Genomic DNA, 16,087 nt, shown 5'->3' on the forward strand with positions numbered 1-16,087 from the left:
CTCCCACCAAATCATTACTGGTTTTTCATCCCCTTATTAGATGTAAAGCATGAATGATTTCTAAACCATGTGACCTTTAACCTTTAGTGCTTGGGTCAAAAATGTCCATAAACTCTTCATACTGTAAAGGATAGGTTGTGGAGTGAAGGGGGTGATTAAACAGTCTCTAGGAGCAGGATCAGCTTCTGCACTGGACGTTCAACGATGGATGGCTTGCCAGAACGCTGTCCCTCCTTTCCCATCTTCTGGTCTCCAACACGAATCTTCACTCTCCTCACTAGTCCATCTTTATCAGTCACTGTCTCTACAACTTTAGCCAATTTCCACTCGTTGCGAGGTTGATCTTCTGTCTTTTCCATCACAATGTCACCGACTTTGAGGTTTCTCCTTGGAGTATGCCAGCGTTGTCTGGTGGCGATATTGTACACATACTCTCTTCTCCACCGGCCCCAGAACTGCTCTGCAAGGTACTGAACACGGCGCCACCTCTTACGAGCATACATATCCTCTCTGATGAATCTGCCAGGAGGTGGTAAGGCTGCAGTGGGTTTCATGGTGAGCAGGTGATTGGGCGTTAGCGGCTCTGGACTATCTGGATCATTTAAGTTGTCAACAGTGAGTGGACGACTGTTCACAATAGCTGCTGCCTCATAAAAGAATGTCCGTAGAGAGGCATCGTCCAGCCTGCCTGATGAGGGTGAAAGAGTTAAACGAAGAACATTCCTCACCGTTCGGATCTGTCTCTCCCATACGCCTCCAGCATGGCTTACATGCTGGGCGTTCATGCTGAAGTCACATTGCTTCTCAGCCAAAAACGTAGTCAGACGATCAGCATCCAATTGCTTGAGAGCTTCATTCAGTTCATTTTTAGCTCCAACGAAGTTCGTTCCTTGGTCACATTTTAAACAGTCCATTCCACAATAGGTGAAAGGTGGTGATGGATCCACACGCTCAGACGGCAAATCTGCCATTCGCTGCTCCTCTGTGAATCTTCTGAGTTTTCGACATGTAACACATTGATGCAGATGCGTTGCCACAGCTCTGTTGATTCCTGGAATCCAGAATCCATTTGATCTGATCTCATTAATAGTCAAGCCTTTTCCTTGATGTTGGACTTTCTCGTGACAATGAGCAATTATTGCCTTGGTGATGGGATGACTCTTTGGTATGATCACTGGATGCTTCAGTGAGGTAGGGAGTGATGCATTTTTCAGTCTTCCTCCCACCTTGAGGAGTCCATCCTGATCAAGAAAAGCATCCATCTGAAACAGTTTACTCTGAGAGGGAAGTTGAGTTACCTTACTGAGCAACTTTAACTCTTCTGGATATGCGTGTCTCTGTAAGTCTCTTATGATGATGCAGCGTGCGTCTTCTCGTTCTTGGACGGTGCTGTGGTCTGTTGACTTATCATGTCTGACACGACGAATGAGACGAGCGACAGCCTGAGTTGCTTTTGACCACGAAGAAAACTTTGACAGGCGGTCTGAGAGACTCAGCTGTTCCCGTGTCTGTGTGTTTAGAGTCTGAATCCTCTTGACTTCAGGATCTCCAATCTGTATTTCTGCGCTAACATCTGTAGCTAGAGGTATCTCTTTCTCCCATAGAAACTGAGGTCCTTTGAACCAGCTTGATGTGAGAATCTCACTTACGCTTGATCCCCTAGATGCGATGTCTGCGGGGTTATCAGGTTTTTTCGAGTGATACACTCCGTGGTGAGGAATGTACCACTTCTCTCCTTCCTTCCCTTGATCCTGAACTTCCTCTGCCTCACCCTTTTCAATGATTTCATTCATAAACTTCACATAATGTTCCTTGTACTTGTCATCCTTCGCCAGCTTTCTTTTAAGGTGACTGAGCCGTACCATCGCCAGTTGTTTGTTGTCAGGGAGATAGGGTCTCTCTTTAAAGGGGAGTGGCATCTCGTAATGTCCATGAATGTTCCTCTTGATCCCTTCCTTTAACACATCCAGGAAGCGGATGTCATCCTGAGACACAGTCTTTCCGTCCTTATTGGCATCTTTAAAGTCAGACTCGAGAACCCTGAGTGCCTCAGCTGGGGTCACTGGAGGAAGCTCTCTGACTGAAACTCTGTGACACATGTTGGTGATGCTTGGTGAGTTGTGGTGAGGTGAACAGCCTACGATACTCCACCCCAAATCCGTCTGAACTGCATATGGTTCGCTATCTCCTCCAAGGATTACCTGCCGTGGTGCCAGTGCCCTTGAGCAATTGTAGCCGATCAGCAGACCGACTTCACATTCCAGCTGTGGTGGGATTTCATCTGCTATTTTGATGAGATGATTCCAGTTCCGTGCCGTGTCACAGGTAGGAATGTGTGTTCGATTCACTGGTATACAGTCCTTGGTGTAAGCAGGGGGGAGATCAATGTGGATAGCAGAGCAGTAACCTCTCACTCTCAAACCTGACACTCTTTTACTATGCATTAATGCATCCTTTCCTGTCATGGTTGTTAGTTTCAGTCTTACAGGATGAGTTTCAGTCTGTAAACTATTGCTGACTTCTTGGTCAATGAAGACTGTATCGCTTTGGGTATCAAGCAGCGCATAAACAAGTCTTTCCGTACCTGGATTGCTGACAGAAGAAACCCACACTGGCACTATCATTGAAGTGTTGGTAGATGGCTCCTTAGTTGCCACACTGAGAGCCAATGTGGTTGCCGTTTCCTCTGTGTTACTTTGATTTGAGACTGACGTGGGCTTGGCCTTGGTGTAGGTGTCATCATGGAGAAGCGTAGGATGTCTTGCTTTACATTTGTCGCACAAATGTCTATTGCGGCAGTCCTTGGCGTTATGGCCCATCCTCAAGCAGCCATAGCAAAGCTTCTTTTCTTTCACATATTTCCGTCGTTCCTCCAGAGCTTTCCCTTTAAACTCAGGACAGCGATGAAGTTGATGTTTACTGTCTTGACAAAACACACATGGTGGCTTTAAACCCGTTCTTAACTGTCCTTGTGTTTCATTCTCTGTAACTGTGTGTGATAAACACTGGATTTACATTTCTTTTCTTTCAGATGACGTGATGAGTTAGCCTCTGATGAGTGGAGAGCGTGGAATGAAGTAATAGGATTACATGCAATTTCTGCCTCCGTTACAATGAAGAAGACAAACTCCCGGAAGCTGGGAAACTCCTGGTCAACTCTCATGACTTGAGTGACCTTGCGGTTCCACTGTGATGCTGCCCAATCAGGTAGCTTTTGGACCAATTTCTGGTTTTCTTCACAATCGTTCAAAATGTCCAGACCTTTAACATAAGGCATGGCTTCCAGACATGAGTGTAAGAAATCAGCGAATGCTCTAAGTCCCTCAGCATCTCTTGGATGGACCTTTGGCCAGTTTGTTAGTTTTTCCCTGAATGCTTTTTGTATAACAAACGGCTGACCATACCTGTGGTTGAGACGGTTCCATCCATCTTTATAGGCTTCATCATCATTTCTATAAAATATGCCATCAAGTGTCTTTCGAGCTGGACCTCCTACATATTTTTTTCAAATAATGTAATTTGTCAGCTGAAGCAATGTTCTTTTTGTCTATGAGGGATGTGAAGGAAGCCTTCCACTCAATGAACTGGATAGGGTCACCAGTAAATACAGACGGTTCTGGCATTGGGAGCCTGTTCAGAGCTATGCTATCTTGGACTGCCTGAGCCAGATAACTTACATCTGTCCTTGCAGGTGATGCTGTCATTGTGATATCAGTGGGCTGCTGTATGAGAGCTGAAGGAGGAGGATACACAAACTGGTGTTCTCTCGTTCTCATCTGATCTACAGAATGAACACTTGCTTCCTGCATTACTTCTTGATCATAAGTTGTGAACCTAGCTCGTGCAGCTTTAATGCCCTTCTCTGCCTTTAATCTTTCCAACTCACGTTCTAAGACTTGCATCTTTTCTTTTTGTTTCTCCTCCTTCAATAACACTTCATACTCTGCTTCCTTTGCTGCTAATTCTGCTGCAGCGTCTGCTCTTTTTGCTGCTATGACAGAGTGTTGACTGGAACCTTTACTTGAGTGTTGACTTGGAGGTGAAGCTGTGGATCCGTAGATGGAGCGAGCGTAGTCTCTGTTAAGAAGCTCATGAAGACGTTGCCTTACAGCTTCACTATCAAATTCTCCATCTATGCCTGATATCCTTTCAAGAGCAATTTTAACAATGTCCCTTGTAACTGCCTCACAGGCATCAATACGACGTCTTGTCTCATTAGATGGAGTGAGGTGAGCTCTGATGTCTATGTACAGGTTTATAACACAGTTTTTTCCTTCTTCTAGTGTGTCTATAAGAGTTGCAATGTCACTTTCAGGAATGTTTAACTTTAACTGTTCCCTAGCCTTACGTGCCTGGATCTTCCATTGTTCATAAATGTGAGTCAACCTTTTCTCCTTTTTGTGGGCCTCCTCCTCATGAAATGCAAGCATCTTTTCCGTGGGATTCCGTAGGCGACCAGAGCGACGGAGATCCTCCTCTTCAGTATCCTTATCCTTCATCTGTTCGGAGTCTCTGTCGTCTGGAGGCGTCTTTACTGATGCTTCCATGTTGTGAGCAGGTACCACAATCCTTGACCATCACATCAGGTCCCTCTGCAGTTGTCCTTGGTCAGCGGCGTGATGTGACGGATGAGGTGAAGCTCTTACTGTAGCATCCCCGGCTAAATGATGGTCGGACTCTCAAACTGATGGTTCACAATGTTTTATTCCTTGGACCGTATTCAATGCAAACACACCGTAAGAGCTATGAAAAGAAGAAAACAAAATACAGTTACCTTTACTCTTACTTGAAATTACCTTTAACTGCCTTTATCACAAACAATCATGTAAGTTGACTCTCTTTTTATCTAATAAACTTATTGTAGACTCACAGGTTTTACTCCATGAATTTAAATATATGTTTTAACTGCTACGATTGATGTTACAGTCATGAGGGAAAATTCACATTTTAACTGAAAGACAACCTCACATAGAGTGCAATATAAAACAATATTTGACATGAAATTAGCATTTTTAACCGTTCGTTTTTAACCCAATAAACAGTTTTTAACCTTAGCAGACCTTATATAAAACAGACAAAATACGTCCTGTTGCATTAATAAAACAACCTACGAGTTAGCTTATAGCTTCATCTCACTTCAATACAGACCGACACGGCAGCTCGCCGATGCTAATAGTAGCTACCGCTAACCACAATACGCTTTATGCATGATAATATCCACGGCAACCAAACTCGAGCCGGACATAAATATAGCATGAAATGGTAACAAAACAAACCTTGTGCCCCTTATTAGCCAGGTGCTAGGGCGTTTCATGTGGGTTAGACACACTTTGCTTGCTTTTAGCATTGAAGACACTCTTTTAGCCTTGCAGACACACTTTTCCTTCTGCCGGTAAACTCCGAAGCACCGGATGTGTACGAGGTCTCAGCGAGACGCTTTCAAAATAAAAGCCCTGAATATCCGTCTGCTTAATATATAACAAATAAAAGCCTGGCTTTAAAGAATGTTACTAAGTAAACATAAAAACACATTTATAAAAATACTATGCTCATATTAAAGGTCATTTACACTACACATGTAGCCCTATTCTTATGCTTTAGTGCCAAAGTGAGCCCAAAAGTATATTACAGAATACAGAGTTAACTGAGGATGGTGTAGCTAAATGACCTGGACCAAATATTTGATTCTCAGTGGTATTGGGCACATACAAAACCCTGGTTGAAAAACTCTACAGTTATTCTTGATTTTGATCATGCAGTGTGTTTAACGCCCTCAGACAACTTCCTGGAAAATGAGGAAGAAGAAAATGTCTTATAAAGCCTCTATAGCTCTATCTTAGCATTTTGATCAGCAGCTTCATTACTGACTAGTGACTAAAATATGGAAATGGATAACATATCTGAGACGTCCATGGTATATGCAAATGTCCAGAATGTCAGGAGGAGTGGTGTATTGAAGAATCGTCCTAGAGAAGACAGAGAGGTTCAGGCTGCAGCACCTGGTGAGGCAAAAATCTTTTATGTTGATGTGATAACTGGACATAACAACAAGGTTAACAATAATCTTATTCTGAGCGGTCAATGAAAAATTTAAATTTTAGTAATTCATCCTATAAAAGTAAAATGAAAAACTTTGTAGTGAATACAGGTATTTATTTCATGTAGTAAAACATTTTTGCTTTTGCATTGCATTTTTGAACATTGTGCTCCTTTTTTATTCTGTTTTATTTTATAGCTGTTATGCTCACTTCAGACTACTTGTTAATGTCAACAGTGATAGCTAATGCGTTCATGATGGTGTAGCTACAATACGTGTGCCTGACTACTGTGTGGTTTGTTTCTTACATTGCATTTATAATGTATATGTAGGCTACATGTATACGTATAAATAATTTGAAACCAGGTTTCACCAAATTTTGAATATTTTGTTCAAATTTAAAGGAGCATTATCGCAAATACAGCAGTAATAGCATAAAATAAGCTGAAATATGCAAAAGATGGGTCGGGGGGAGCCATAACTAAATTTACAAAAAAAATCGCCAACAGTATAGTGTCCGTGGGGCAAATGCAGAATTTGTCTTTGTTATGATCCAAGCCGGCCCGGCGCTTGCTGCGTTCAATTGCACTCGGAACTCGCAAATCCGACCTCCGAACCGGAAAAATGCAACAGTAAATTGTAATGTAGCAGTGTTAGGCTGCTTACAGTCACTGAATCGCTCGGTAGAACACTTTGTCTCCACGTCCCGTGTCTTTCTTCAGCTGTCCTCTCAGCGTTATTAAGGAGGAGGAAGTTGCAGTTGCTGTTGTTGTCGTTGTTGTGGTTGTGCGCGACGTAGAGCTGCCGCTTCCACTAGCGAGTTTTCTTTTTCCCGCGATTGCACGTTCATTCAGCTTGGTGAGGGAGGAGGAGGGGGGAGGAGGGGGGGGGGGGGACTAAACGAGGCTGCTCTCTCTCTCTGACAGCTGCCCACTTGTTTATATCTGATAAACTCCGCCTGGCTCCATCTAGTGGCCGAATTAAGAATTTGGATTTGCGATAATGCTCCTTTAAGAAAGATTAGGGAATTTAAGAAGGATTAAGAAGACACAAAAAGGGAGATTTGCCATCTTATCAAATCAATGTAACTTAAAAAGTTATTTGTGTGTGTGTGACATAGGAGTCAGACTGTTCAGACTGGTTGCCGTGAGTGTTGGATTCCTGTGTATCCTGCAAGCTGTGGTCAACATTTCCCTGTGCCTTGTTCTCTGTGAGTCCTGTTGACAGGCATGTTTGTTTCTGGTTACCACCTCAGTTTGACAACTTGGGTGTGTAAACAGGACAGGAGAAGCATACGCATGATACATTTCAGTTATGTTTACTACAAAATCAATGTTAAAGTTTTGATGTTATTTCTAGAAGACCTGAGAGTTGCATGTAGAAAGCTAAAGACGGAGCCTTAATAAACCATCACAGCAGATGGATCAATAACAAATATGGAAATTCAGTTTCAGACACTGAGGCCAGATATGAAAACCTGACTGAAGAGAGATATGGTCTGGAGAGGAAGCTGGGCACCTTAGGTGAGTATGAAACTACATAAGAGACTTGGACTTCAGAGGCTGCAAGTCTTGTTATGTAATTTGGCAAGATTTCAGTTTAATATTCTAGTTGACAGTTTCTATGACACCTCAATGATTTAAAAACACGAGTAATATGTCTTCACAGAACTGAATAGATAAATACTGATTATAAAATATAAGAAATGCCAAATGGAAATAGAAATTTAAAGGGGAACTATGCAAGTCTGGTGCTTTTCCGCTGTTGTGCTACAGCCGTCCGCCTGTGCATTTGTTTTCAACAGGCCGGTGAGAAATCAATGGAGCGGTGTATCACGTATAACACACACGATGTTACAACGTGTATATTTGTGTAGCCTTAACCGTCATAAACAAAAGATTATGGGTTACGTTACGTAGCATGTTTGTGTGGTGGTGTCGCAGAGACGAGAGCTGGGACACCGGGGCGGCGACCGAGTAACTACACTGATGTTGCAAGGCTGGTTTTCAGCCATGAGACGCCAGGTGGAAGGCAGAGAGCCTCCGTTCTCACTCGCAACAAGTCATAAGTCATGTAGTTAATTATCACAATTACTCCGGAGCTTTTTTTGTATAGTCACGGGAAAATCCTGCTTAGTTCCTCTTTAAAGTGAATTGAGTATTTGGTTTATGATATACTAACTAATAGAGTAAAAAAAAAAGTAATCTCTCCTCTTCAATCCACAGTGTCACAGCTCAGTTCCCTGACTGCAGAGAGAGACAATCTAAAGAGAATCAACTCTGGTAATTAAGATGAAACTGCTACAACACCAATGGACTGGATTCACAGGGTTCAAGTACAATACTGGGCCTGGTGTTGCTACCAGAGCATTTCAACATTTACTCATTCTCCGAGTTAATAAAAATGTAAAGTTTATAGTACAATAATGTTTCCTCCAAAACAAACAAAAACAAGTGTATGAATGTAATTTTTTGAAGAGTTGAGAGTTGCATTTAGAGAGTATAAGATTGAGTGTTAGATCAAATCAAATCAAATCACTTTATTTTTAACACAACTTTATTAATACATTTTCCTGCAAGGCTACGAGTGTGCCACATCCTTTTTCCTCTGTCTATTTTCCGTTTGTGAGCACCTCATCAACGGCAGTGTGCACTCTCCTCCTCTTCAAAGACATTATGCAGTTTAGAAAACAAAAACAGCACAACAAAATTTACTTGTGTGACCTCTATGAAAAAAGAGCAGCCTCCAAACATACCTTACATACACACACGCCAATAAGAGCCCTACTATCATCGGACCACCGCTCACATTAGCTACACAACAAACCGTTAACAATTAATCCACACTCAAACCGAAGCAACAATAATGTTAACTGTACTCAACAAGCTATTATTACAAGGTTTACAACAGATGCGACAGACAACCTGGGCTGTGTGTGTGTGCGCACGCGCGTGTTTGTGTGTAAAGAAGAGAGGGAGAGAGAGAGAAAGTCTGTAACCTGCTAGCTGTTAGCTACCGTAGCTCAGGCGTCGGTCTCCCGTCAGGTAAAAGCTGCCGTTTATTCCTCAGATGAAGCTCATGAAGTTGTGGAGCCTCTCTGGTACAGTTATCCATCACTGCAGTTGAATTAGCCGCTAAACTGCTGGACGCTAAAACTGAGGGGCCGTCTGTGTGTTTACAATTCACGAAAGCAACGTGAATTTACGTGCCGCTCACACTCAGTAGAGTTACGCAATGAGGCAGGTAGCCTCAGCCACACACACACCGTACGGGCAGAAGAGGCAGAGGTGCTCTGTCTGTTTGCCTCACCTCTGAAACTACAGCGAGACGGCGAGTGGCTTCTACGGCCGCTCTATAGCCTGTGGTTGATTTTTAAAATGTGAAGTAATCAGCCAAGTAATCTCCGTTTTTATCAAATGTACCGGTAATCTGATTACGGTTTTTTTTTCTGTACTTGTAACGGACTACAGTTACCTTTTTTTTGTATCCTGATTATGTAACGCCATTATGTAGTCCGTTACTCCCCAAGCCTGTCCACAAATACACAACACAGAAACATATCACAAGATGGGAGGTAGCTCACTTAAAGGTGCATTATCGCAAATACAGCAGTAATAGCATAAAACAAGCTGAAATATGCAAAAGATGGGTCGGGGGAGCTATAACTAAATTTACAAAAAAAATCGCCAACAGTGTAGTGTCCGTGGGGCAAATGCAGCATTTGTCTTTGTTATGATCCAAGCCGGCCCGGCGCTTGCTGCGTTCGATTGCACTCGGAACTCGCAAATCCGACCTCTGAACCGGAAAAATGCAACAGTAAATTGTAATGTAGCAGTGTCAGGCTGCTTACAGTCATTGAATCGTCCCACTGCGGTCTGCACTTCACACCAACGATCATACATTTGTAGGAGGAAGTTGCAGTTGCTGTTGTTTATATCTGATATGCTCCGCCTGGCTCCATCTAGTGGCCGAATTAAGAATTTGCATTTGCGATAATGCTCCTTTAACCCAATGAGTCGGCGGAGTTGATTTGACCCATGTCACCTGGGCTGGAGGCGGAAGTGAGAGACGACTTACGGGGTTTCGAGACGAAGAGTGGCAGGTCCCCACGAGGAGAGACCACGCTGGCGACAAACACACACCCACACACCGCACCGGAGTCACCCACCAAATGAACTAAGAACCAAGTGCCGAGTCGAGCGAGCTGGCCGGCTGTGGAGCTGCTGTGGCTGTGTAGCGACGGGGACGCCCTGAGCTACAGTCCCGTTTGTCCACGTGTGTTACAGTCAGAAACAGGTGGGGAGTGGCTGTGGTTTAGACTTAGCCCTCCCTTCGTTGGTGTCCTCTGGCTGGCACAGGCTGGTTCCATCTTCTCAGCACACGAACCTCTGGGTCTGAAACACAACAAGATCCTCCCTACACTGACATGAATTTTCCATCCCAGGTGTCTGAGGGGTCAGGGCAGATAATACAGACCATTAAAGCTCTTCCTCACAATGCTTCATTCAGCGGGCCACAGGCCTCTCATCCTCTCCTCCCTTTGGCCTTGGAGATGTCCTGCCTTCACTGTGGCTCTGTGTGCCCTCAGCTTACCTCTGAATGATCAAACAGGTTACTGGTACTCACTGCATTATGAATTAAGCTCAACACAAATCTATATGTTTTTTTTTTTACAAGTTTCAGTTGTCTTTTAACTCAATGGGTTAGTGAAAAATACAAGACGCAATAGGTTAGTTAAAACATGAGACTAAACTTTACTACTACTTAAAGTGAAAGCAAACAGGTACATAAATCTTTCTACAGTATATGTCCTGGCCCCTCTCTCTCCATGTGTTAACCCTTCGTACCACGAGGCTAATGCTTGACTCCCTCACATTCTTCAACAGGACACAACAGCTCAAATACAGTTCAGAACCATAGACTGTAAAAAGAATGGACGTAGCACCCGTGACGTCACCCATTGGTTTGGGGGAGTCTGTTTTGTGCCGCTACTACGGGGGTTTGAACCGCGCCATGTTGGATTCTACTTGCCATATTTGGAGAGGTGCGGCCGTTGGCCGGCCGAGAGCCCGCCCACTGGCCTCGTAGTAGTGGTCTTCGGACCTGTCACTCAACGGTTCTGCGCCCTAATTGGCCAGAACTTTAAACCTAATAACAGTAAAACTGTAGAGTTTTAAAAAAATTCACCCCCCTCAGAGTGTGTGCGGGGGTAGAAACTATCGGTTGAGACCAAAAAAATAAAATGTACCAGGCTGTAAATATGTTTTTTTAAGCTGTAAAATCGGCTATTTTAACATGGGGCTCGATTGGAGTTGCTCCCTTCTGGAGCCAGCCCCCAGAGGAAGCCGAGGGGATTGCAGTTTTTTGAACGCGGAAGTGAGCTTCACTTCTCAGACCGACAACTGCCCCCTTGTTCAGAACATCTTATATAAAGACAAAAGTTTCACACCACTCAGGATTAACTTGTTTAAATGGATAAAATGTGTAAGTGCTCAATCTACTAAAACAATCATTAGTGAGATATATTCAGTGTTGATCAATGATGTCAAAGTGGAGAATATATGTTCAGTGTTAGTTCTGGTGATGAGGTAATTGTGTGCAGCTTGGCAATCTCCAGTGTAGAGACACAGTTTCAGCTTTTATCTCATCAGTCAGTAAAACAATGGTGTTCTGTTTTATTTGTTAATCAGTAGGGCACAATATCAAACTCAGTTAGTAAAGGTAAGTATTCCGTGTTAAAGCAGATATCAGCTTCACGGCCGTTTCGGCTAATGCTGCGTTCAAGGCAGGCTTTTGAAACCGTAAGTTACAGCTTCAAGTCACAACTACGACTTGGTAGCGTTCCAGGTAACCCGTAGCTCGTGTTTTTACCATCCTGTTGTCTGTGAAAGTTCCCTATAACGGCCACTCGTAACTTCCGACCCGTGAACTCGTACCAGATCGAACTGGTATGACTTCACAGGAAGGAAAAACACAAAGTATGAGTTTCTTTGAACGCACCATGAGTTAGCAGCCCCCGCCCTTGTCAGGCATCAATTGGTCCTCGTGCTACGTCACCACATTCACGCGCATCCCTTGGCTGCACACACAGCCCTTCATGCCGTTCTCTCTCCTCATTGGATAACACTTGTATCCCACAAGGAAAATTTTCTCCTCGGGTTACAGCAGAGCAGAGTGACGGAGAGACTCGTGTTTAGGCTGAAATACTTCATGTAAGTGATTGCTGACGGAAAATATGACTATTTAGGACTTATATTAACAAAAACATTCCACTGATATCTGCTTTAAGAGAGTTTTCACCCTAACAAGAGTTAGAGAACATAAGACAGAGTGTTCACAGAGTGAAACCAACAATGCAGCTGATGGATTCATGAAAGCCTCTGTTTCAGATACTGAGACCAGATGTAATATCCTGAGAGATGAGAAAGAAGCTGTGGAGAGGAGGATGAACACCACTGGTAAGTTTGATGACAGAGTACACAGATCTTGAATGTTTCCTCTTTAACTGGCTGACTTAAGAAAATAATGGTAACCTGTTCTCCTAAATCAACAGTTTCACAGCTCAATTCCCGGACTGCAGAGAGAGACCAGCTGAAGAGGACACTGAGAACCCTCAGTGGATGTGAGACTGAAATCATATTATCTATAATCGATTAACCAAAATAACAGTGGGACGTTAGGGACATGTTTACGTTGCTTACAGCCAAATCTTGTCAGCGCCAAAAAGACTTGTGTGTGATGACCCATTGTTGCCACTGCAACATACCATGTTGCATTATTACAGGCCAACACATTGTGCTGCAGTGTTATGTTTGATTTAAAAAAGGGGGGGGGGGTTGCACAAGGTGTTATGCTGAGAAGTGTCTGCTTGCCGAGTTCTGCACGCCGCACAACAAATGCGGGACTAAGGATCATTCATTGCGGGGGGATGCAGTATTTGGCACAGCAGTTTTTGGACCTGCCGAGATTTGCATCCCCTGGCTGTCATGTTCATAATGCATAAACACACCTAATGTGCGTAACCCCAGCAGAGCCTGCTTGCCGAGATCTGCATGTCGCTCGCGGAATGCCAGAGGATGCAAATCTCGGCAGGTCCAAAAACAGCAGTGCTGAATACTGCATCCCCCATGTGTTTCACTGCAGATATCTGGTGGTCAAATGGAGTTACGCACATTGGGCCTCATTCACGAACCGTTCTTAAGAACAAATTTGTTCTTAAATCCTACTTACGAAGTTTTTACGAAGATTGTGGCATTCATGAATGTTTTCTTATCCAGAATTTGTTCTTAACTAAGAACAAAATCTACAAACAGTCAGGAGTATACTTACGCACTTTTAGGTGCTGAGACTTCTGCAAAAATAACCGATTATAGCGTTTTCTTTTGTTCTGCAGTTGTATGACATTATATGATTTGAATAAGAATTATTTTCTTATCTTTTATGATGTTTTTAATAATCATATATATGAATAATAATAATTGACAAATCATTGCAGTCTCTTAAAAAACATTATAGACACTTAATTCATATCAGTTGTTTTTTTCTCTTTTTTGAGGGGGGGGGGGGCATACAGCTGCCGATATGATTTTTTTTTTCCTAATTGCGGGCTGCAACGGTGCACTTACTGCAAGTGTTCACACTACACACAACTGTTTTTTTTTCATATGTGATAATATGATGATATTTATGATGGCACACGTGAGAGTGTGGTCTCTCTGATAACAACCGAAGAGCTGCATCCACTGCTGACGCTACTAAATATAGCCTAAATATAAATATAAAAATATAAACTAAATATAAGCCTTTTGTTGTCTCTGCTCAGTGCCTGTGGGTGCTGTGTGCACACGGCCCTGCAGTCTCATGCCCTTTTATGGGCATTGATGGGGCGGTTACCTATGCTAATCCTATGTTAATTAGACTCACCTGGCACACGCCCTCAATTTACGAGGAGATGGCATTCATCAAGTAGGAACACAGCTGCGAACAATTCTGAGGCTTACGAACACGTTGATGAATCTGACGTAGGGTTTTCTTAAGGAACTTCTTAAGAACAACTTAAGAAAGAATCTAAGAAGGTTCTTAAGAAGATATTGGTGAATGAGGCCCATTGTATTTAGGTGTGTTATGCATATGAACATGGATTTCGTAGCAGTGTATTTGGCTAAAACAGCCAGGGGATGCAAATCACACAGGTCCAAAAACTGCTGTGCTGAAAACTGCATCCCCCCTGCAATGAATGATCCTTAGTCCCGCATTTGTTGTGCGGCGTGCAGAACTCGGCAAGCAGACACTTCTCAGCATAACAAGCCAAAAGCCGAAAAATCTATTTGTGGCGGACATATATTATTTGTGGTGGGCCGCCACGAATAAATGAATGTATGGGAAACGATTGCCATAATTTTCCAGAGAGAGGTAATTTCACAATTTTCCAGCATAACATCTGGGAAGGCTTCCCTAGCCTCCATTACGTGCCGCCCACTCCGAGGTAAAAACCAAAACCCAAATTAAATAAATAGCTTCCAGTCCAGGGGGGGCACAGCTGACATCCGAGGGCAGGCACGGCCCGCCCAGGCCCGCCCAGGCCCGCCCTTGCCGCCGGGACTGGGAAGACAGAACATTGTAGCCGTTCAACCAGTAGCTGTTGCCGCTTCCCCTTTTTTTCTACATAACAAACTGCCCACTCTCCCCCAATGAGAAATAAATCTTGTTAATGAGACATTAGTGTTTTTCTCTTTGCTCAAGACGGATGGCAGCGTTTTGGCGATAGACTCTATTACATTTCTTATACCAAGAAATCCTGGAATGACAGTAGAAGTGACTGTGTTGAAAAAGGTGCACATCTGATGATCATCAACAGCCAAGAAGAACAGGTAAAGTATGTCTATGTGTGTGTGTTAAAAACACTTTGATAAGTGATGCATTACATTGATGATGTCATTTTCTCTGTATAAAAAAGGAGTTCACAAGACAATTGACCAGATCTGTGTGGATTGGACTCACTGATGCAGAGATGGAGGGGACATGGAAATGGGTTGATGGGACTCCGCTGACAACAAGGTTCACACATTTAGTACAAGTACAAGTTGACGGATACATGTTTCTTAGATTGTATGCTTTATAAGAAACATTATTTTCATTTATGGGTTTCAGCTACTGGGCAAATGGTGAGCCTAACAATAAAGACCATAGAAACAAATCAGAAGACTGTGGAGAAGTGGAACATTATTACTCTGAAAACAACTGGAATGACAGAGGATGTGAGCAACTGAACTACTGGATGTGTGAAAAGACAGAGGCATCATAGTCAGCACTCAAACTCACTGGCCGTCCTGTCATGGCCATGAAGAGATTTATTTGTGTTTCTATATAGTTTTTACATTTTATTGTCCCCTACCAAGCCAGCAGTTTGATCTCTGCCTCATCCAGTCCACATGTCTAAGTATCCTTGTATCAAAAACTTAAATATGTGAATGGTTAGATACATCAATGTGCAATATGTTGACATGGAAGCACTGAATGTGACTTGTAGTGTGAAGCGCGTTGAGTGGTTGCAGAAACTAGAAAAGTGTCAAATGAATGCATGCAATGCATTTGATTTTACCATTTACAAAAGAGGCAGTTGTCACACAGCGATAACATCCTTTTAATGTATTTTATTTATATCTTGAATTTGTGGTAACTGTGTTTGTATCTGTTGCTTTCATCTAAGTCACTTGCAAGGCCTTATACATTTAAACATTTTAATCACAGTCCACTGAATCCCTGCAGCATGTGAATGAGCTTATTGTACAAAGTAATTTGGTTATGACTGTGTTGGTTTGGCTTGTGCTTTGTCCTCTGGTTTGTTGGTCTTTTGTAAGAGTAGGGGAAATGGTTTGAGTGCCCAAAGTAACAGTGTAATGGCTTCAACTGAGGAGTTTGCTCAATCCCCCAGTGAGTTTTACTTCACACTTGTAAAAATGATCGGCTCTTGCTGATAGCTGATCATTTTGGTGTGGATGTTTCCAAAACGGCAGATAAGGATGACTTTTAAAGGTTGAATATAGAGAA

General features: G+C 43.0%; 1 protein-coding gene across 1 annotated transcript; it reads left to right on the forward strand.

Annotated features, from left to right (window-relative positions):
- The first annotated feature begins 5,974 nt into the window (after positions 1 to 5,974).
- LOC310987787 (CD209 antigen-like protein A) lies at positions 5,975 to 15,572 on the forward strand. Its single transcript, XM_083974216.1, has 9 exons — positions 5,975 to 6,002; positions 7,158 to 7,247; positions 7,486 to 7,560; positions 8,263 to 8,319; positions 12,427 to 12,495; positions 12,591 to 12,659; positions 14,780 to 14,907; positions 14,994 to 15,094; positions 15,188 to 15,572. Exons 5-9 carry the CDS (start codon positions 12,483 to 12,485, stop codon positions 15,339 to 15,341), a joined length of 465 nt encoding a protein of 154 aa, XP_083830342.1. The 5' UTR covers positions 5,975 to 6,002; positions 7,158 to 7,247; positions 7,486 to 7,560; positions 8,263 to 8,319; positions 12,427 to 12,482; the 3' UTR covers positions 15,342 to 15,572.
- The last annotated feature ends 515 nt before the right edge of the window (positions 15,573 to 16,087 follow it).

Source organism: Trachurus trachurus (genome assembly GCF_905171665.1).
Source record: "Trachurus trachurus genome assembly, chromosome: 1".
Taxonomy (NCBI): Eukaryota; Metazoa; Chordata; class Actinopteri; order Carangiformes; family Carangidae; genus Trachurus; species Trachurus trachurus.